This window comes from Physella acuta, unplaced genomic scaffold, assembly GCF_028476545.2.
Source record: "Physella acuta isolate Inbredline_101_S28 unplaced genomic scaffold, ASM2847654v3 ptg000977l, whole genome shotgun sequence".
Lineage (NCBI taxonomy): Eukaryota > Metazoa > Mollusca > Gastropoda > Physidae > Physella > Physella acuta.
Window position 1 is genome coordinate 56,664 of NW_026732494.1, and position 24,913 is coordinate 81,576.

At 37.2% G+C, this 24,913-nt stretch overlaps 1 protein-coding gene across 1 annotated transcript; it reads right to left on the bottom strand.

The window, feature by feature from the left end:
• Positions 1-621: 621 nt before the first annotated feature.
• Positions 622-24,177, bottom strand: LOC131954166 (sortilin; the record flags this gene model as incomplete). The annotated part of the gene is given in 24 exon segments (XM_059317703.1): positions 622-2,022; positions 2,694-2,786; positions 3,396-3,507; positions 3,892-4,001; positions 4,866-5,001; positions 5,238-5,354; positions 5,552-5,626; positions 6,673-6,790; positions 7,505-7,629; positions 8,509-8,660; positions 9,013-9,089; positions 9,352-9,457; positions 9,689-9,832; positions 9,947-10,056; positions 10,435-10,495; positions 10,716-10,799; positions 12,998-13,143; positions 13,691-13,761; positions 15,323-15,393; positions 15,689-15,868; positions 15,956-16,058; positions 16,382-16,443; positions 20,113-20,178; positions 23,828-24,177. Coding segments are annotated over 24 exon segments (2,634 nt in total). The 3' UTR covers positions 622-2,007.
• Between the last annotated feature and the right edge of the window lie 736 nt (positions 24,178-24,913).

Sequence of the window (24,913 nt, forward strand, 5' to 3'; positions counted from 1 at the left end):
GTTTTCTTGTCATCTGTGTGTGTCATGTTTTCTTATCATCTGAGTATGTCATGTTTTCTTGTCATCTGTGTTTGTCATGTTTTCTTGTCATCTGTGTTTGTCATGTTTTCTTGTCATCTGTATATGTCATGTTTTCTTGTCATCTGTGTATGTCATGTTTTCTTGTCATCTGTATATGTCATGTTTTCTTGTTATCTGTGTTTGTCATGTTTTTTTGTCAATGACATCTGTCAGGTTTTGTATGGCATAATTTTTTGCTGGCCCTGGTGACAACTTTAAGATGGTGGCAGTCGATAAAAGTTTACAGACAAAGAGCTTTATTTAGTTATAATAAAATGACCAAAGAACTTGGGGTAGACTTAGGATTACCTTTGACATATTAACATTACCGTTGCACACATATAAGAACCTGTGCATCCACATCAAAACAGGTAGATCTATATTCAAAGGTTTTTAAGGAATACAGCTAATAAACCAATTGAATTTTAGGAATTTATTTTGGGGACTTTCAAATTTAGTTTTTATCAGCTTGCACTTAAAACCTTGAATGAAAATATTTAAAAAAAAAAAAAATTACAAAAAATTAGAAACATTTCATTAAAGAAAAATAAAGACACAAAATAAGAACATATGGAATGAAAGTTTATTTTTACCAATAATTGGCCCTACACAAAAGTAAACTAAAGTAGTAAAATATATTGTAAATAAATCTCTGAAAAAACAAATCAACCCTGACAGTTTGGTTACTCAATCCAGCACATGGGAATATTTTAACAGCTGGGGTGCAGGAGAGAAAATGTTGCCTGGTTCTAGGCTTAGAGCAGGGTCAAAGGTTATAAAAAATGGTTCATCAATGACAAAATTAACATATATTGAATGAACATTGCAGTGGCCACTCCACTACAACTGTGGGTCATCATGTGATACTGGTACAATTAAATGTAGTCCACATTAATTAAGTTAATCATCAAATCACCTATGTCCTTTCAAAAAAAAAAATCTCAATTCCCCATATGTTGCTGCATTACTGCTTAACTGCCATACCATAATAAACAATTTAACAGCTGATTAGTTTTTATAATTTTTCTTTCACTTCAAAGACTGGAATAAATGTTGAGTGCTAATTTTATCAAACAATATCTAGTATTTTATCCTGTTTTGAACAAAATAGAAATTTTATTATAACTTCCCTCTATATCAAATGTTCACAACCAGCGTTGTGTTAAATAAATACTGACATCAAGTTCCAATCCAAGTTTTAACATACTTCTTATACAAATTTATGAAAATATTTTGATCAGAGTTAATCCCCTTCCTCCAAAAAAAAAAACATGCCAAAAGCCCTCTAATGGAAATATTAATTAATATTATGACAAGGATTTCAAACAAAATTATGCTCAGCAACTATTGCATTAAGATCCATAAAGAGAATGTATTTAAAAAATTATTTTAAAAAATGATTGCATAAACAGAATATATAAAAAGCCCAAAGTGTGTACATCAGTGGTCAATGATTGGATGAGATCAGACATCTGAATGGAAAGAAATTGCTTTCACATTTCTCAACCTGTTTTCAACATGTCAAGAAGTTGACAAAAAAAAAAGCTAATTTTTACAACCAGATGATCTGTGGAGCTAACCACACTAAACATTGGATGATCTAAACATTGGATGATCTAAATATTGGATGATCTAAACATTGGATGATTAAGTTATAAATAAAATAGCAGGTTGTTAAGGACATAAAAAAAAAAAAGATCTATTTTTTGAACATGAATAACACACCCTGCACACAACTTTCAGCCATGATACACCCACCACACACACTTTCACCTTCACACACACACTTCCACCCAGCACATCAACATCCACATCTCTTGGCCTCTGTTACCAGCTAATTTTTCTGAAGCTGCATCAACACACCAAACATCTCAACACACCAAACAGGTGAGTGTTGTCAGACAGCAATCACAGAAGCATGAAAGACAAAGTGAACAGCTTTTATCTTTATCCAAGCATGTCCTGAAAGCAGCAGATGAAACAAAACAGATAAATTTAATGATACAAGACTGGGTTCATTTCATTCTAAAACATATTAATATGATTAATTTTATTTTAAAACATCATATGGTTAATTTTATTCTAAAACATCATATGGTTAATTTTATTTTACAACACTAAGGTTAATTTTGTTCAAAAACATCATATGGTTAATTTTATTATACAACACTAAGATTAATTTTGTTCTAAAACATCATATGGTTAATTTTATAATTGCAAGACTGGTTAATTTTATCTTTCAAGACTGTGATTAATTTATTATACTGGAACATGGTTATTTAATTTACAGCAAAATGTTATTTCTTTTATTAACTAAAATTAGGGTTGTTGTGATGATACCAAATGATGTTAATTTTATGTTGGCAAATGGGAAAGAGTAGTGGAACGGTAGAGCTTATGACTGCTAACCCAAAATTCTTGAGTTCGAATCTGGGTTCAAGTACGTAGAACGTCCTTGAGTCCACCCAGCTTTGATAGGTACCTAACAGACATTAGGGAAAGTAAAGGCAGCTGGGCGTAGTGCTGAACACACTATCTCTTCATATGCCGAGGGGAAACAGATGGACTCTACTTCACTTGCCCCATGAATTGTCAGTTTTGAAAAGGGAACCAAAAAAAAAACGACCACTCACGTCATCAGAGTCATCGTGAAAGGACCGAATGTCAGGTTTTTCTTTCACTGGGCCTTTACCATTACGTTGTGGTGATTGGTTCTCTTGCTCCACCTGTGGACACACACACAGATATTAGAGGTCTTACAGCAGTTTTATTAGAGGTCTTACAGCCAGATATTAGAGGTCTTACAGCAGTTGTGATTAGAGGTCTTGCAGCAGTTGTTATTAGTGGTCTTACAGCAAATGTTATAAAAGGCCCTAGAAGGGTAGCTTTAAGAGGTCTTACAGCAGTTGTTAGTTGTAATTAGAGGTCTTACAGTAGTTGTTATTAGAGGTCTTACAGCAGTTTTACTAGAGGTCTTACAGCATTTGTTATTTGAGGTCTTACAGTAGTTTCATTAGAGGTCTTACAGTAGTGGTTATTAGAGGTCTTACAGTGGTAATTTGAGGTCTTGCAGCATTTGTTATTAAAAGTCTTTCAGCAATTTTATTAGAGGTCTTACAGTAGTGGTTATTAGAGGTCTTACAGCAATTTTATTAGAGGTCTTACAGTAGTGGTTATTAGAGGGCTTACAGTAGTTTTATTAGAGGTCTTACAACAGATGTTATAAAAAGGTCCTACAAGGGTAGCTATCAGAGGCCTTACAGCAAATAAGTTCTAATTGCAACCAGGCGTGGTTAATCTTTAGATCCAGCTAATTAGGCCATGACCACACCCACCTCATCATCTGATGACTCCCTGTACAGTGTGTCGTGGCTGACCAAAGCATTTTCATAGTCGTTGTCCCTCTCATCAGTGGTGTTCAAAGCTGAGTAGCGGTACACAACTTTGCTGTGGGGGGAAAAAAAAGCTGGTCTTTAAGAACACAGTCCTCTCCCCTTGTTAGTTACATAATCATGTCAACAATAATTGAGTTACAGCTTCATTTAAATGCGCACAAGTAAGTGACGTGTGTAGCCTACACACGTACAGCACAAGTTGTTTTCTAATACGAGCATGACATAACATTTCAACAATGTACTCTACACACACAATTATTTAGTCTGGACAACACATAATTAATTAAAGTAGACATCACACAAAATATAAACTGTCTGCCTCCACCCACAAACACAAGGACAGACAGACATCACACAAAATATAAACTGTCTAGCACAGACACCACACAAAATATAAACTGTCTGCCTCCACCCACAAATACAAGGACAGACTTACTGCCTGCGCAGGAGAACCAGCTTGTAAGCAAAGACAGCGCCAACGACAGCGACAAGCAGCACAATGACAGCAATGATGGAGCCAATCACCAGCTTGTAGGATCCAGTGTACTGTGGAGAGAGACAATGGTGGATTACAATAACTTGTCGACTGGACTACAACAACTTGTCTTGACTGGACTACAACAACTTGTCTTGACTGGACTACAACAACTTGTCTTGACTGGACTACAACAACTTGTCTTGACTGGACTACAACAACTTGTCTTGACTGGACTACAACAACTTGTCTTGACTGGACTACAACAACTTGTCTTAACTGGACTATAACAACTTGTCTTGACTGGACTACAACAACTTGTCTTGACTGGACTACAACAACTTGTCTTGACTGGACTACAACAACTTGTCTTGACTGGACTACAACAACTTGTCTTGACTGGACTACAACAACTTGTCTTGACTGGACTACAACAACTTGTCTTCCCTGGACTACAACAACTTGTCTTGACTACAACAACTTGTCTTCACTGGACCACGGGTGGTAGAGTGCTCAACTGCTAATGCATACATTTCTAGTTTCAATCTTCTGACTCAAGTATCTCCCTAAGTCTACCCAGTTCTGATGGGTACCTGACTCACATTAGAGAAAAGTAAAGGCGGCTATGGCAATACTATCCCTTCATATGCTGTGGTCAAAGAAACAGAGAAACTCTACCTCTACTGCTCTCCTGAACATTAGGTCCCAAACATTACAGGTCTACTTAAAGTCAGCAGTGGTCTATGTATTTGATGACAGTGAAGTTGCTAGGTGATGGTGGGATTATTGTGTTGTGATGGTGGGATTATTGTGTTGTGATGGTGGGATTACTGTGTTGTGATGGTGGGATTACTGTGTTGTGATGGTGGGATTATTGTGTTGTGATGGTGGGATTATTGTGTTGCATTTCAATGGGGAGAATGATGAAGACTTACTGTCTTAGGGGCTGCGATGTCACTCATAATGACGCTCTTGTCACCCAGACCACACAACTTATTGAGGTCATCCTCCTCAGCTTTGGGCTGGAATCCTCCGTTAGGGTTGCAGACATCCCCAGGGATCAGACGGTAGCTGCGGTGGGGAGGGGGAGATATAGAGAGTGACATATAGGAAATATTTTTCTACAGTACAGGTGATTAGAAAGTCTTGCAGGTAATATAAAAACTTAATGAACCAATTATCTCACCCAACACTAACAAGCCTCTCTAAATTAACTAATTATCTCAACCAACACTAACGAGCCTCTCTAATTAACTAATTATCTCACCCAACACTAACGAGCCTCTCTAATTAACTAATTATCTCACCCAACACTAACGAGCCTCTCTAGGTGCTGGTTTTTACAGACATCAATCTCCTCAGCCTTGATCTCTGGTTGTCTGATGCACTTGGTGGAACCATCAGGACGATAGAAGCCAAAGTCACTGGGGATAGGACATGTAGGACATTATCAATGGGGGTAGGACAAGTAGGACATTGTCTATAGGGATAGGACAAACAGGACAGGATTTAGTAACTGTAAACAAAATTAACTAGCACATGCAACATAGTGCTGGTCATTCATTCATAAAAAAAACATCTAAAAATAAGATCAACAAAAAATGATGTCCAAGATACTTACCACTCATAATCATCTTCAATGCAGGTACATCTCTCATTACTATATGCAGCAGGGCGGGCATAGCCATTTCTGCACCTAAAACAGTGGAGATGTTTAGTGTACGACGTCGCCTAAGGTTTTAAACTTCATTATTGTTTTAAACAATTAAAAACTACATTTATTTATCTTTAATTTGATACCTATTTTATTTATCAAATTTAATCAGTAGCCTAGAAAAAGCTTTTGCTTTTAAATGGCTACGATGATATGACTGATTTTCAGTGACACGGTGGGTTAGTTTTTTAAGAAGTGGTGTTGTGACGCGATTGACCGTTCACTGCCGTTCAGCAGAAATGTGTGTTGTCTGCTAGATTTATCCCCCTTCAAATACACGGCTGGCAAATTGTGCCGGCTTAGTTAGCTGTTGTCTCGATCAAATTATTTTTTATTGGTTTTGTTTTTACCCTGCACGATTTTTAAAACATCAATGACATTTGTTTAGTATAAAGCAAGTTATAATTTTCTATAGTTTAGAATATATTTTCAGTATGTTTATAACAATATTAAATGAAGCAATTCACGTTTTGTTTACTTTTATTATGTTCTGCTCGATATCTCAGCGATTAGATAAAAAAAAAGTACAAATGGCATCAAACACTATTCGTCCATTGTTAAAACTAGACCGGTATTGTTGAATAATGCGCAAAAATAACGATTTTAAGTATATATTTCTGAACTGACCATGAAACATTGTTAAAAAAACGGAATCCATCATTACCATGACGATGGTAAAAAAAAGTAGCGACAGGCTAGTTTAGTGTCTTGATATCAATCTAAGTAAAAGGTGTCTACAGTGTGGCATTGAGAAGCAAGTCAGGGGCTTTTCATCATTGAGACATGCATCAAAATAGAATATTTGAGCACATTTGTTTCATACATAAAATTGGTCGAGTCCATCAAATAAATTACCCTTTTCTTTTTAATTATTGGCAAAATAAAATAGAGAATGGATTGACTGAACTATTTCTAAAAAAAATTTGGTGGCTGGAAAAATATAGGTGGACAATTTTCCTCAAACAGAAGAAGAATATTACCGTAAAAAAATGATAAAATTTACATGTCAAAAGCCTAAATTTGTTTACCATGAGTCTGCCTTCAACTTCCTGTAAGTTTCCTTTTGACCAAGTAAACATCCCTCATGGCCCTTCTGTGTCTTCAGACCAGAGTGTGGCACCCACTGCTCATAGTCGTCTTCTTTACCTGATCACACAAACAAATGGTGTAAATGTTGGACTGGATGCAGAAAACAATGGTGTAAATATTGGACTGGATGCAGAAAACAATGGTGTAAATGTTGGACTGGACACAGAAGATGATGGTGTAAATATTGGACTGGATGCAGAAAACAATGGTGTAAATGTTGGACTGGACACAGAAGTCAATGGTGTAAATATTGGACTGGACACAGAAGTCAATGGTGTAAATATTGGACTGGATGCAGAAAACAATGGTGTAAATGTTGGACTGGATGCAGAAAACAATGGTGTAAATATTGGACTGGATGCAGAAAACAATGGTGTAAATGTTGGACTGGACGCAGAAAACAATGGTGTAAATGATGGACTGGACACAGACAATAATGGTGTAAATATTGGACTGGACATACAGAAAACAATGGTATAAATATTGGACTGGACGCAGAAAACAATGGTGTAAATGTTGGACTGGACACAGAAAACAATGGTATAAATATTGGACTGGATATGCAGAAGACAATGGTGTAAATATTGGACTGAATATGCAGAAGACAAAATATCATATTGGTCACACCAATAAAACATTCAATACTGAATGGAGGAAACCCATAAAACTAAAGTGCACATCTTGGACTGGACATACCCAGATGTATTTACAAGCAAAGATTAGCTGGAGCCTGGAGGGGGGCAAGTGTTTAGCAAATAAGTGAACACTTACATTCATCCTTGACCACATTGTTAAAGTCAATGACGTTGACGGTCCACTTCTTGGTGTCACTGGTGTAGCCCCAGATGCCCACTGTCATAGACTTGCCACCTGGCTCAGTCAGGAGCCCAGTAAACCTGCAGGTAAAAACATGAGACAGTCATAGACTTGCCACCTGGCTCAGTCAGGAGCCCAGTAAACCTGCAGGTAAAAACATGAGACAGTCATAGACTTGCCACCTGGCTCAGTCAGGAGCCCAGTAAACCTGCAGGTAAAAACATGAGACAGTCATAGACTTGCCACCTGACTCAGTCAGGAGCCCAGTAAACCTGCAGGTAAAAACATGAGACAGTCATAGACTTGCCACCTGGCCCAGTGAACCTACAGGTAAAAACATGAGACAGTCATAGACTTGCCACCTGGCTCAGTGAACCTGCAGGTAAAAACATGAGACAGTCATAGACTTGCCACCTGGCTCAGTCAGGAGCCCAGTAAACTTGCAGGTAAAAACATAAGACAGTCACATGTACAGGTGAGTCAGACTTACTTGATGGAGTCATTGGTAAACTTGTACACAGGTGTCACATGTACAGGTGAGTCAGACTTACTTGATGGAGTCATTGGTAAACTTGTACACATGTACAGGTGAGTCAGACTTACTTGATGGAGTCATTGGTAAACTTGTACACAGGTGTCACATGTACAGATGAGTCAGACTTACTTGATGGGGTCATTGGTAAACTTGTACACAGGTGTCACATGTACACATGTACAGGTGAGTCAGACTTACTTGATGGAGTCATTGGTAAACTTGTACACAGGTGTCACATGTACAGGTGAGTCAGACTTACTTGATGGAGTCATTGGTAAACTTGTACACATGTACAGGTGAGTCAGACTTACTTGATGGAGTCATTTGTAAACTTGTACACATGTGTCACATGTACAGGTGTACAGGTGAGTCAGACTTACTTGATGGAGTCATTGGTAAACTTGTACAGGTGAGTCAAACTTACTTGATGGAGTCATTGGTAAACTTGTACACGTGCCAACAGTTGCCCTCGTCAGTGCTGAACTTGATGATGTCCACCACATCTTGAGAGATAGGTACAGCAACCAGCAGCCCACCACTGTCAGCAATCTCATAGGCATGGGGGCCAGTCAGGACCTGCACAAGGGATACAACTTTCATTACAACACTATGTAAAACATTACCTTTGTGTTAGACATGGCAAGTCTTAGAGTAGCTAGCATGAAATTCAAATTTCAAATAAACCTCTAGATATCATTAGCAATTACTCCATACAAAAATACTACTTTTTTTTCTAATCCTACAAGATTTGTGAACAATGCAAAAAATTTCTGAAGAGGAAGGAAGGAAACAATGGAGCTTGGTGATTGTGAGCAAAAAAAAGGTGGGTCTAAGAAACAAAAACTTGCATTTCAACAGAGAATTTGTAACTGTAATTTTAAAAACATCAGTGAAAACAATTTGTTTGGAAAACTTGTATTTGACTGACCTTTTTAAAGTGGTATCCTCCATCTGTGGAGAGGAAGACATCAGGTGGTGTGGTCTGTAGGTTGCTGGCTACATGACCTGAAATATTCAAAGTCTGATTAATTGTCTGGTTTAGTGGTGGTGTGAAATATTCAAAGTCTGGAGTTGGTGAAATATTCAAAGTTTAGAGTTGGTGAAATATTCAAAGTTTAGAGTTGGTGAAATATTCAAAACACAGCTACTGTAATTCTATTGATGGCAAGTTTCTATTGACAATTTAAGGAAAATTGAGGTTACACAACACAAAGCAAACTGACCACTAATGACGGACAACAGACCAAGGTAAAAACTAATGACTGACCATGGACCAAGATAATTCCATTAGCACTTTTGCTACTGGCTGGAGGCCGGGCGTTGACACCTCTGTGTACACTGTAGGCGTTGTGGATCTGTAGGTAGCATCCGTCCTAAGGATAACAACAATATGTGTCATAACATATGACGGGGGAGGGGGGGGGGGGGATGGCAACAATATGTGTCAAGACAAGTGACCGGAGGATAGCAACAATACGTGTCATAATAACAGGGTGAAGAAACAGCACATGTCATATGACAATGACAAGTGAAACAGGAAGAATACATATGTCATGAGCAGGTTATATGAGGTTAATACAAAACTGGCTCTTGTGAGTGAGTACCTTTTCAGCATTTTTACACTCCACGCCATCGGGGCGTGAGACGTTGAGCCACTCTGCTCCTCTGTTGAAGGTGATGACTGTGTGGATGGACTTGTCCACCTCGTTCATCTGACTGGCCATGTACACGCCACGTATTGACTCCACCTGCACACATACAACAGGCAGAGATATGTTAGGATTGAGTTAGGGTTAAAGTAAGTCATGGATTGAGTTTTGGGGGTAAGTCATGGTTAGAGTTATAGTTAGGGAAGAGCTTACCTTATAGAAGTCATGGATTGAGTTATAGTTAGGGAACAGATGATTCCTCAGGGACTCTGAGTAAACAATGCCATCAGAGGAGGACGTGTACAAGGTACCGTGGCCAGTATCTGGTAAACAAAATAAAAAATTTAAACTGATTGGTTCTGTTAGAAAAAAAAATATTATTTCATTAAAAAGATTGAATAGTGTCTTCAATGATATGAAGTGCACTTGCAAAAACTGCAAGTCACTTATATTGAATTTCCAAAAACTCTTCTTATTTTATCAGCTAAACTTTTTACTTATTTTTTTTTTCTGGTGAGAATTTTAAAGAGTTTCTTTTATCTATAAAAAAGTTGTAAGATGCTGAAGTGGATTGATAAATAATAAAAAAAAATTATCTTTATCAAAATGTTACCAATAGGTGGGTTGCTCATAGTTGAAGCAGTTAAAAAACAGCCATGTAAAAAAAAGAAGATGTGATGAATAAGAGTGACCTCCCCTACCTCCTGGGTTGTCCACATGCATAAAGATCAAACCCTCAGACATATCCAGCACAGAGTAAAACTGAAAGAAATTTTACAACATCAATTCATTAGAAACAGCTTTGTTAAACAAATTAAAACAGCATCTTAAACAGTTTTTTTAATATCAGTCTCTCCTGAATTAATTCTCTGACTGGCCAAGACTCTAAGTCTGGCTGAATAACATGCAGCTGTGACAATGTAAAACTAAGAGCTAAGCTCTGTGACCTGTCAAAACTAGGAGCTAAACTAGTTGAGCTTACCCTGTCTCCTGTCAGTGTAGGCAGCTGAGCTTCCCCCCAGGTGTCGCCACCATCAGATGAGATCATCATCAGCTTGTCATCCTCCTGCAGACACAAGACATAACTTGTCACAAAAGACACAACTTGTCACACAAGACACAACTTGTCACACTAGACACAACTTGTCACACACAGACACAACTTGTCACACAGACACAACTTGTCACACACAGGCACAACTTGTCACACACAGGCACAACTTGTCACACACAGACACAACTTGTCACACACAGACACAACTTGTCACACAAGACACAACTTGTCACACAAGACACAACTTGTCACACAAGACACAACTTGTCACACAAGACACAACTTGTCACACAAGACACACCTTGTCACACAAGACATAACTTGTCACATAACTTGTCACACAAGACACAACTTGTCAGACAAGACACAACTTGTCACACAAGACACAACTTGTCACACAAGACACAACTTGTCACATAACTTGTCACACAAGACACAACTTGTCAGACAAGACACAACTTGTCAGACAAGACACAACTTGTCACATAACTTGTCACACAAGACACAACTTGTCACACAAGACACAACTTGTCACATATCTTGTCACACAAGACACAACTTGTCACACAAGGCACAACTTGTCACACAAGGCACAACTTGTCACACAAGGCACAACTTGTCACACAAGACACAACTTGTCACACAACTTGTCACACAAGGCACAACTTGTCACACAAGGCACAACTTGTCACACAAGGCACAACTTGTCACACAAGGCACAACTTGTCACACAAGACACAACTTGTCACACAAGACACAACTTGTCACATAACTTGTCACACAAGACACAACTTGTCACACAAGACACAACTTGTCACACAAGACACAACTTATCACACAACTTGTCACAACAGACACAACTTGTCACACAAGACACAACTTGTCACATAACTTGTCACACAAGACACAACTTGTCACATAACTTGTCACACAAGACACAACTTGTCACATAACTTGTTACACAAGACACAACTTGTCACACAAGACACAACTTGTCACACAAGTTGTCACACACAGACACAACTTGTCACACAAACACAACTTGTCACACAAGACACAACTTGTCACACAAACACAACTTGTCACACAAGACACAACTTGTCACACAAGACACAACGTGTCACACAAGACACAACTTGTCACACAAGACACAACTTGTCACACAATTTGTCATACAACTTGTCACACAAGACACAACTTGTCACACAAACACAACGTGTCACACAAGACACAACTTGTCACACAAACACAACTTGTCACACAAGACACAACTTGTCACACAAGACACAACTTGTCACAAAAGACACAACTTGTCACACAAGACACAACTTGTCACACAAGACACAACTTGTCACACAATTTGTCATACAACTTGTCACACAAGACACAACTTGTCACACAAACACAACGTGTCACACAAACACAACTTGTCACACAAGACACAACTTGTCACACAAGACACAACTTGTCACAAAAGACACAACTTGTCACACAAGACACAACTTGTCACACAAGACACAACTTGTCACACAAGACACAACTTGTCACACAAGACACAACTTGTCATACAAGACACAACTTGTCATACAAGACACAACATGTCACACAGGACACAACTTGTCAAACAATCACCCACTTAACAAGCACATAAACATGAACCCACTAAAAAAATACACAAATGTCAGATATTTCGGGGGTTTTAAACAGAAGCAAGTTATAGGATTTTAAGACTTTAAAATAGAAGCATAAATAATGCTTACAGCAGTTTTGGGGTTTTCAAACTTGAAAATGGAAGCATATTTAAACTTACAGCAGTTTTGGGGTTTTCAGACTTGAAAATGGAAGCATATATAAACTTTCAGCAGTTTTGGGGTTTTCAGACTTGAAAATGGAAGCATATATAAACTTACAGCAGTTTTGGGATTTTCAGACTTATAAATGGAAGCATATATAAACTTACAGCAGTTTTGGGATTTTCAGACTTATAAATGGAAGCATATATAAACTTACAGCAGTTTTGGGATTTTCAGACTTATAAATGGAAGCATATTTAAACTTACAGCAGTTTTGGGGTTTTCAGACTTATAAATGGAAGCATATATAAACTTACAGCAGTTTTGGGGTTTTCAGACTTATAAATGGAAGCATATATAAACTTACAGCAGTTTTGGGGTTTTCAGACTTATAAATGGAAGCATATATAAACTTACAGCAGTTTTGGGGTTTTCAGACTTATAAATGGAAGCATATATAAACTTGTCCTGGACATCAAAGACAGCGACCCTCTTGAGGATAGTTTTCCAGGTGTTTGATCGGCTGTCGTAGCGCTGTAGGTCAAGGATCTCTGGCCCAATGCCTGAAACAGACAGGTCCATTAGTTCAACACATACGTGACTTCAAAGATACCAAATAAATATAGCTTAAGTGAAATTGGTTTAAAAATTGTTAGGTACTTTTCTAAGACTGATGTTTAGTTCTTGGTGTGAAGTACAAGAAATATGTATGTGTCAGAAATAAAACCAATAAGAGCTACAAGGCTCACAGAGTTATACAATCTTCTGGTTGTACAGTGTAATGCCAACCAACTTGTACAATAACAGCTACAAAGCTGTATAAAATTAAATGGATTATATACAATAATATGGTTATACAATATCTAGTCAAAGAGTTATGCAATGTCCTGGTTCTACAGTGTAATGCCAACCCGCTTGTACTATAACAGCAACAAGGCTGTATCTAGTCAAACAATTATACAATGTCCTGTTGTACAGTGTACAATAACAGTGTATGTACTCAAACAATTATACAATGTCCTGGTGTACAGTGTACAATAACAGTGTATGTACTCAAACAATTATACTATGTGCTGTTGTACAGTGTAATGCCATGCCACACAAACTTACTGAACAATGGGTGAGCAAACTCCCCTGTGGTCACATACAAACATTTTTCTGTTTTAGCTTTCACTGAGCCCCTGGAAGAGAAACATTCACAAACATAAAACAGCTGTGGTGTAGTAAACACAACATCATCCTCATCAAACTGCTACAGGTTATTTAAATAATATTATGCTTAAGATGATATGACATAAACAAACTGTGATGTATTGCCCAAATATAATTTTATCCCAACACAAAGTGAAGAATTTACGCAATAATTTGTGAAGGTTACGTATCTACTACTGCATGAGGTAAGATAACTAAATAATGAAATCTTACCACTACATAACTAAACAATGAAATCTTACCACTACATGAGATAACTAAACAATGAAATCTTACCACTACATGAGATAACTAAACAATGAAATCTTACCACTACATGAGATAACTAAACAATGAAATCTTACCACTACATAACTAAACAATGAAATCTTACCACTACATAACTAAACAATGAAATCTTACCACTACATGAGGTAAGATAACTAAACAATGAAATCTTACCACTACATGAGGTAAGATAACTAAACAATGAAATCTTACCACTACATGAGGTAACTAAACAATGAAATCTTACCACTACATGAGGTAACTAAACAATGAAATCTTACCACTACATGAGGTAAGATAACTAAACAATGAAATCTTACCACTACATGAGATAACTAAACAATGAAATCTTACCAGTACATGAGGTAACTAAACAATGAAATCTTACCACTACATGAGATAACTAAACAATGAAATCTTACCACTACATGAGATAACTAAACAATGAAATCTTACCACTACATAAGATAACTAAACAATGAAATCTTACCACTACATAAGATAACTAAACAATGAAATCTTACCACTACATGAGGTAAGATAACTAAACAATGAAATCTTACCACTACATGAGGTAAGATAACTAAACAATGAAATCTTACCACTACATGAGGTAACTAAACAATGAAATCTTACCACTACATGAGGTAAGATAACTAAACAATGAAATCTTACCACTACATGAGATAACTAAACAATGAAATCTTACCAGTACATGAGGTAACTAAACAATGAAATCTTACCACTACATGAGATAACTAAACAATGAAATCTTACCACTACATGAGATAACTAAACAATGAAATCTTACCACTACATAAGATAACTAAACAATGAAATCTTACCACTACATAAGATAACTAAACAATGAAATCTTACCACTACATGAGATAACTAAACAACGAAATCTTACCACTACATGAGATAACTAAACAATGAAATCTTACCACTACATGAGGTAACTAAACAATGAAATCTTACCATTACATGAGATAACTAAACAATGAAATCTTACCACTACATGAGGTAACTAAACAATGAAATCTTACCACTACATGAGGTAACTAAACAATGAAATCTTACCACTACATGAGTCTAGATAACTAAACAATGAAATCTTACCACTACATGAGATAACTAAACAATGAAATCTTACCACTACATAAGATAACTAAACAATGAAATCTTACCACTACATGAGGTAAGATAACTAAACAATGAAATCTTACCACTACATAAGATAACTAAACAATGAAATCTTACCACTTGACAGCATGCACACTCTGTTGTATGGACTCAGCCTTTGTCTTGAAGTTGTTGTATGTGACATACAGCTACAAGAAAAGTAAGGCTAAATTTGACATTGTGACATACAGATACAAGAAAAGTAAGGCTAAAATTTGACATTGTGACATGCAAATACTAGAAAAGTGGACAAAATTGAACATGGATCATCACTGTCAACAAGGTCTAAGCTAAATTATCTGGAAAGATTATGTTCTTCATTCAGAAGCTAGTCAGTCAAAGCTTCAATCTAAAACAAGATCAGACAATACATACACCAATAGTTTTCTGCTGGAAATAACACGATCCCACACACATACTAGCAAACAGACAACACATACGTACTTGTCTTGAGTTTGTAATGACAGCAACATAATCCTCCATCTCAGGATGGAACTCCAGTTGCTCATCCACCACCACCTCGAAGGGGCTGCCGTCCAGCGGCTTCTCCAGTTCAGATTTCTTCCATGTTTCCCCACCATTCTCTGTCACATAGAGGAATGGCTCGTAGCTCACCAGGTACACCTGAAGAAAAAAATACAGCAAACATTATAACTTGGTGGTAATGGAGAACATTGAGGATGTTGAAAGAATTTAATGTAGGATTCTAACCTTGCTTGGATTGAGAGGATTTCTCTGCAAGCCGTCATTCATGCGAAACACATTGTTATCCACGGCATGGGACCAGTTCTTCCAGCTTCTGCCATGGTCAGTGCTGGGGGTGGATACATGACATTCAATTACAGAGGTCTAATAGGGCTGGTCAGTGGTACCATAGTCAGTGATTCTGTGGTCATGTGGTGGGCTGTGTGGTGGGCTGTGTGGTCCTGTGGTGGGCTGTGTGGTCCTGTGGTGGGCTGTGTGGTCATGTGGTGGGCTGTGTGGTCATGTGGTGGGCTGTGTGGTCATGAAGTGGGATGTGTGGTCGTGTAGTGGGCTGTGTGGTCCTGTGGTGGGCTGTGTGATCTCTTGTCAGAATATGTAAACCTGTGAAAGAAACTACTGACAATAGACTAAGTAGGTAGACAAGCAACTGACCTCCTCCATAGAGTGGATTCATGTGTGAAGCCTTTTGAATCTGTGGTCAGGACCAGGAGGATCTACAGAATAATAAAAAACTTGTAGCTACAGACAAATCAAACAAAAAACTTGTAGCTTGTTCTTATTTTCATAGATCTACAAACAAATCACATAAAAAACTTGTAGCCTATTCTCATTTTCATAGATCTAAAAACAAATCACACAAAAAACTTGTAGCCTATTCTAATTTTCATAGATCTCACTCTTTCCTCATTGGATTCAACAGGTCCATTTCTATTTAGTTTTTGTTCAAATGTGTTTTACATGAACTCAGTGAGCTTTGTTTTGCCCCCAATGGAGTTAAAATATTTGATTAGATAACCATTGAACACAGTTTCGCCAAAACGTGTTTTTGTCTACAGACAATTTAATCAGCTGAGGGAAAGGTCAGCATTAATGACTTAAAGCCCCATAACTAGGTGAGGGGTCTAAAAATATACAAATATTTTTCTTTCACCAGCCTCTAGCTGATGGGGGGGGGGGGGGGGGGGGCGCTGGCTTTTGTGAGGAAGTGTCCAGTACAGGCTAAAGGGTTGGATGCCATTATGCCTATGGATGGTCATCATAACAAACATGCGTGGGTTTAATCTTCAGTGTACACGTGAAAGTAAAGACAGATGTGGCTAAAAGGGTGGGAGGTTCAATAAATAGTGCAATATGTTAAGTGCGTGTGTGTGGGGGGGGGGGGGGGTGTGCTGTGCAGAACTGTGAAACTACCCCGCTGGGCATGCGTTATGTCTCTAGTATCCAGCTGACGAAACTCGTGCTGCATCACGTGGGTGAGGTAACAATGTCACGTGACTTATAGTTTAGCTATCACTGCTGTAACACTGCAGCGTGGTCTGATAGGAAACATCACCAGCAAACATTCAAGCATGCGGGGAGGTTGATGGTTGATGGAACAACTCCGTACACCTACCCGGGGGGGGGGGGGGGGTCACGTGACTTGATTCCCCCTCGGCCCCGCGTAACAAGATACAGTGTCAGTGACTGCTTACTGTTACGTTCCGGGTTAGTCTCTGACAAACAACAACGCTACGTGTCTAACTTGTATACTTTTATTCCGTCTCATCTACATTCAAGCGTAGCCCTCGTCCTAATCGCTAGCAACTAACCCGCTGACTGCCCCCCCCCCCCTACAATCGTTCACTCGCCATTTAATACCCGCATTCGACCTTGGGGTTACAAGACATGACACACCGGGGCTACTACACAGTAGTGTGAACTCAACTCACACACGCACTCTCCCCTAGTTCTAGATTATTCTATCCTATTCTAACCTGACCTCAAATGACCCGTAACACTTACATATGATAGGGCCTATATAAGACACTACCTAGTACCTAGCCTTGCCCAAAATCTCCTCCACCCATTTTTGTTTAGGTTTAAACTTGGTTTATTAATAAACAAAGTTCAAATGTTGACCTCACGTGACTGAGCGACGTGATGGGTTTGACTTGATGTAAACAGTAAACAATGTGTGACAATCGTTTTCGTCACAGCCCTTACACACAGTAAGAAGTTTATACTTTGCCAAGGGACACAACTACCGTATCAAACGCCAGATAATGACGTCAGTTTTTAAATAAAGAGCTGACTTGTATGCCTAGAGAATAAAAAAATGTACTCTAGATTTAGATCTAGAACTGTACCAAGACCATATATTTTCGTACAACAACACGGAATGATAGGGGGGGATCCTGTTTTAAAACAGCCTAGGCCTATGCGATTTACGCAACACGCAGAAAATCACAGATTAAATCTTGGAAATCTTAACAGAGCAAAATTGTGCATTGACGTAGTACGCAGGATCTAGTTACGGAGGGGTCCATACAAAGGCGCTATAAAGGACTTAAAATCGTATTTTTATGACATTTAAATTATAGGTAACAACAGCACGCTGTCGCTGTAAATTAAAAAAAAAAAGTTGCTATTACACTGGCTACAGCCCAACCAACCAGCAGTGTTTCTTCCAGCCTTTTTTCTCCGGGAATGGGGAGGGGGGGGGCACTTGAAATTTTCGGGGGGGGGGGGGGGGCGGTAGACTTTCTTCGGGGGGGGGGGGGGGGCGGACACTGTTAAAAGTATATATTTTCTATATAAATTATATAAATTTAATTTCGTTCGGGGGGTGGGGGGGGTGGGGGTAGAATTTTTTCGGGGGGAAGAAACTCTGCCAACCAGCACCCCACTACCATCAAGACATCCTGACTATAACATTAACCAACACTAGGGGAAAACTATGGGGAACTATTTTCTTTCCCCTAGTACAACAGAATAAACTTCCCAGATTTGTAAATTTAGACCAAACAGGAATGTCAATTATTCGAATCACGTGACAAGACAGTGGTGTCACGTGCCTTAAGTGGCGGGGGGGGGGGGGTAAAAGTCACATGACGGAATTAAAATCAACTTTAAACACAGCAGGTGTAGGAAGTCATGCATTACGTGGGGGAAGACGGGGTATAACCTGATAGCGTGGGCATAGGTAATCAGATAAGAAACATAACAAAAGACTGCACAGTCTAAGGGTACGGGGATATTACAAGGGGAGAGAATCAACTTGAATTCACCACTATTGATCTCCCTTACACACTATCAAGCACTGGGTAGGTCAAGGTCCAGATGTTTATCAACAGTTGTTACAGCCGGGAACTATCGGTTTGAAACATTGTAGCAACAGTAGAGCCAATAAATTCACTAAAAGTCACCCCTAAAGTATCCCCTATAACATTTTTTGTTTTAGATTTTGAAACAATACATCAACATTAGAACTCAAACTAACCTCTAAAGTATCCCCTATAACATTTTTTGTTTTAGATTTTGAAACAATACATCAACATTAGAACTCAAACTAACCTCTAAAGTATCCCCTATAACATTTTTTGTTTTAGATTTTGAAACAATACATCAACATTAGAACTCAAACTAACCTCTAAAGTATCCCCTATAACATTCTTTATTTTAGATTTTGAAACAATACATCAACATTAGAACTCAAACTAACCTCTAAAGTATCCCCTATAACATTCTTTATTTTAGATTTTGAAACAATACATTAACATTAGAACTAAAACTTACCCTTAAATTATCCCCTATAACATTTTTTTATTTTATGTATTGAAACAATACATCAACATTAGAACTCAAACTAACCCCTAAATTATCCCCCATAACAATTTTTATTTTAGGTATTTGAAACAATACATCAACATTAGAATTAAAACACATCCCTAAGGGGTCATCCATAAATGACGTCACACTCCGTAATTTTGTGACGATGTGTGATGAGGGGGAGGGGGGGGGGGGGGGTTCAGATGTTGCGACGTCAAATTTTTGCATTATAAAAAAGCAATGTTAGAAAACGAATTTTAGACGTTATTTCGCGTTTTAGATGACTGTTTTAATAAATTGTAATAGTTTAGACAAGATTTTGGAAAAATATCCATGTTTAAAAAAAATTCAACTGCAATTTTGAGGGGGGTTGTAGGTTGAGGTGTGACGTCATTTTAGGGGGGGGGTCTGACTTTTTGTGACGACGTGTGACGGAGGGGAGGGGGGAGGTAAAAATCGTCAAAAAAAGCGTGAAGTCATTTATGGATGACCCCTAAATTATCCCCCATAACAAATTTTACATTAAATAGTATATGAAACAATACATCTAGAGTAGCCTAGAAGTAAATACTCACCCCTAGATTATCTCCAGAGGCCCAAGCTAAGGCCAAGTTAAACTTGGTTTCATTCACAAATACATGCTGAAATCAAAGAGAAAAAACTGGCTAGTAATCTGGCAAAAAAATGAAGGCTATTACATGTTTTAAATCTGCAGGTGACATAGCTTAGATAAGAAGAAAAAAAAACTCAAGAAACTTCATCATGATATTCAACATGTTACATATTGTAACAATATTTGTAGCATTCAGTAAATGACCTACTAATAACTTGGATAACTATCTGTTTGTAAAAAATATTAAATTAAAAGTTTATATTTAATAACTTTAAACCATGAATCAGTGAGATAATAAATGAATCAAGAGATAGCAGGCTTAAATATATCTGACAAAGCTTTTGTCCTGTAGACTAAACCTGTCATTTTTTAGTCTTGAGAAAGTTTGATATGTAGGTTTATTTCAATTTGTACAAATTTTTCCTACAATAGCTATGTGCTCATCAAGAAATAAAGAAATATAAATACACCCATCTCATACTTTACTGTTTGACATTCAAAACATGCATAATTTATGTATGACATACCATGCCCCACCCATCAACCTAAAACTGCATGTTTAAAGATCCCCCCACCCCTCCATGTCTCCCACTAATTTCCCCACCCTCCCATTATCCAATGGTTGTCAGCTGGCTTTAGTGCTCTAGTTCAGCTGTAAGCAGACAACCACTATTCCAGCTTACAGTAAATATAACCCTCTGGTCAATCTTTAAACTCACTCATATTTATCAGATTTTCTTAAGTGCTTTTTTTTTCCAATGACAAAGAAGGCGAACAATATTAATTTAAAATTTCAAAATGCTTATCTAAAACACCACCTTTTAACAAGGAAATAAAAAAATTTAAAAAATCACTTCCTAAGCTTGAGTTAATAATTTTTTTTATTAAATAATTTTATTTGAAAGGTTGTTTTGAAATGAGTTTTGAAGCTGTTCTTAATTATCATGTTAATTTAGGAAAACAAATCCATATTTTAAAAATAAACAAGAATTGATTTCTTTAATCCTTTGAAGTGAGTCAATATCTTCAGCGTTTTTGTGTGGAATTTATCAGTAAATACAAATACATTTGTTGAAACATTTTTATCTTGTTTATGTTCACTGGGGCCAGAGTTTTAAAAAGACATTGACTGTAGAAATGTACTAGTAGTAACAGCCTTTTGTTCTGGTTCAACTAAACTGTATAACTGTATATAAATATACATGTAATAACTCATACACGCTAACCAATTCTCACATAAACAACTGCACACACAGCAAGTAACTGTAATATTTTTTTAAAATCCCTACCCACATGCTGGGGTTCAATGGCGATGCTTATCCTAAATTTATTAGCCAATACTAATCAGTGATTGCCCAGCTTTTATGGTTCACTCCCTTGCCAACAGATGTGGCTTTAATTAACAAGTTTTTTTTCTCCTTTTGAAAACTTTACCTTGCAGATCTATAATTATACATACATACATATATAATGTGTGCATGTGATGTGTGTGTAATGTATGTGAGTTTGTGTGTGTTTTTTCTAATTTTTGTAAAATACCTAATATTCCTTTTAATAAGTTTTAATATTTAATATTATATAATTGTTTTATATAAATTAAAAGAAGCATTTCTATGCAATTATACGGCTACACATTTTAATTATAAAACCGTATTATAATAAAATTAGAACAAGATTTTGGTCTTAGTTTGAGTTGAACGAAACATCAAAAATGTTGGTCACTGTTCTGTGTTCAACACAGAGGCGTAGCGACCCTTCCCGGCGCCCGGGGACAAACTTTCGATTTGCACCCCCTCCCCCCATCTCAAACTTTTGATTTGCACCCCCCTCAACCTTTCAATTTATTTTTCCAATCCATTTTGGCGCCCCCTATGGTCGGCGTCCGGGACATGTGTCGTCGTCGTCCCCCCCCCCCCCCCCCCCCCTACGCCTCTGGTTCAGCATAGAATTTGGTTAATTACTATTACAGATAAACATTTTGATAGTGAAAATGTGAAACCAATTAATTGATTAATTCATATTTTACAAGATAAAAGCAGAGAAGTAAATCTTTTGCCAGGACCAAAATGAATCAACTCAAACCACATCAGGTTCAATTTAGGCAAGACTAAACTTTCTAAAGACTAAGTTAAAAGTAAAGACTACTTTTTAGCATGTTAACTTGGTTAAATGTGTTAAGACTCCTGAGGATTTAAAACTACTTATTATTAAGCCCATTGGTGCTTGTTTTATTTAATAACCAGATCTTAAAGAGTCACTTTTCTTTCAAATTACAGCAGACTACCTGCTATTGCTTCGATTGGGTTCTTACTTCGACCGATTTCTTAGTATGGTAAAAAAAAAAAAATTGCCATTGGCCAAAATAAATTATATTATTAGTTTAGTTACCCATTTGAACTGTGGGGAATTTTCTTTTTTAAGGTAATCTCTATAATAATTTTTGCTCTTTTTGATCGGCAAATGTAAGGCACAACTCATCAGTGAATTTTATTAAGTGAAAATCATGAGTTTTAGTTTTTGCAGCCTTAGGAGTGACATATTCATAATCATAATGCACAAAATAAAATTAGTAAATAAAACTAACATTTTAAAAAGCTATATTGGTGTTTATAAAATAGGTTGTACTAAATGTGTGTGTTTTTATTTTTTCATTTTGATAAAAATGTAAAAAAAAATCAGTGGAAGTTAAAACTGCTTAAAATTGGCATAGTTCTAACTTTAACAGACTGAAAAACTTCACCATAAAGCATTAATTTTTCATGTATTATTGTAGCTTAATTTAGTAGTTAAGTTTAATCAGCAGAGGCATTCTTTTTTCATTAGATGAAAACAATGCAAGATAACATAATTATTGAAAGTCCCAACAATCTAAGCTGATATATTTATCATTATTTCAGCGCTATTTTCTACCAGCCTACTTAATATCATTTCTACATTAATTAATATAGGTCTGCACATGTTTTATTGTAATGCCCTCATCTTTTTACAATGTTACGCCTTTTGCCTAGTGAATAAAACAATAATTTATATAGGCTTATGGTCGAAGCTAGAACAAGACGCTGGTCAAAGTTAGAGCAACCCAGTTGAAGTTAAACCAAACAGAAAAATTAGGGTCTGTGTCAAGCCTTGCATATAGAATTATATTCTCCATTGTGATTAATTAACTATGTTATAGGCCTACTGAACCAAAGGATGACATTTTTTACAGTGAAAAAAATGAAACAGCTATATGTTGATAAGTTTATGAGATATAACAAAGAGAAACTAAGATACAACCCAGACAAAAACTAATAGCGCACAATAGGTCTGAGTTTAAGTTGTCTCCCAAACTAGCTTCGGCAGATTTTACTTATCTAAAATGATGGATTACTGACATTGGATAGCCCTAAAATAGTTTCATCATAATATTTTAGGTTAGGACATTAGCCCACCATGAATAAATTGATAAAATGAACTTCTAATTAAAGGATTAAAATAAAAAGAAAGCAGAATCTGACTTAATTTAATACACTTTACTAAAGAGTCTTTACTAGTTGGTTAGTCTTTTATCTTAGTTTAGTAAGTTTGACTTAGGCAGTGACTTTGACTTAAGTCACTTAACAGTAGCTATTAATTATGGGCACATATATCTAGATATGCAATTCAATATTAAAAGTGTATATTTCTCGGATACATACCGTTTCTTCAAGACGTACACCATTCTTCAGACTGTTAATCGTATCCCTAAAATTAACTTGTTGCAGAAGGCAGCTACTGTCTTTTTTCTCAGATTCGGTCCTAAATCCTTCATCAGGACTTCGTTTTTTCCGTAAAATGCTTGGAAAAAGTACTTCAGATCTGCTTCTCTCATTTAATAAACTACTTTGGAAACTGTGTACTTCACTTATTGCTCCGTAGCAAATATCAGGAATAAATATAAAACATTTAAAAACAAGTATCGTAAATGTAAACAACCGTTCGTAACGTAGGATCGCCATTTTGATATTGTAACGTCACGTGAGAGTTGTTCATTGGTGTTGTGCCCAGTTAAGTTTAGTCTCTGGCAAGTCACGGTAGATAACAAATAAAAATCCACAAATGTTATATTCGATGAAAGAGTTATCATACCTTTAAAGATTCATTTCATGTATGTATATACATAAACAGAATGTGGGCCTATATATATAAGCCTTTATATTAGTAGAATGTCTCACTAAATTTTTAATTTATTATTTAAACCATTTCCTAATTTAGTAATTTAACCTATTTCATTGTAAAGTATATCCATAATCCATCGTTAGACAATAAATCAGTGGCTTAGCGAGGTCGCGTGTCACCCGGTGCGGCACTTAATGGCAGTGTTTCTTCCAGACTTTTTTCTCCGGGGGGGGGGGGGGGCACTTGAAATCTTCGGGGGGGGGGGGGGCGGTAAACTTTCTTCGGGGGGGGGGGGGCGGACACTGATAAAAGTATATATTTTCTATATTAATTATATAAATTTCATTTCGTTCTGGGGGGCGGTAAAATTTTTTCGGGGGGGCTTCGACCCCTCGAAGAGATGCCTGGAAGAAACTCTGCTTAATGGTGTCACCCCCCAGAGGCATAGCGACCCTTCCCGGGGACAAACTTTAAATTTTCGACTTTCACCCCCCCCCCCCCCCCCCCCCCCCCCCCCAACTTTCGATTTGCATCTCTTAAAACCAGAGCCGGCGCTAGGGGTACGCGGGGCCTATGGCCAACCATCCGCGCGGGGCCTTATATTATTTTCATTGGTGTATAATTAA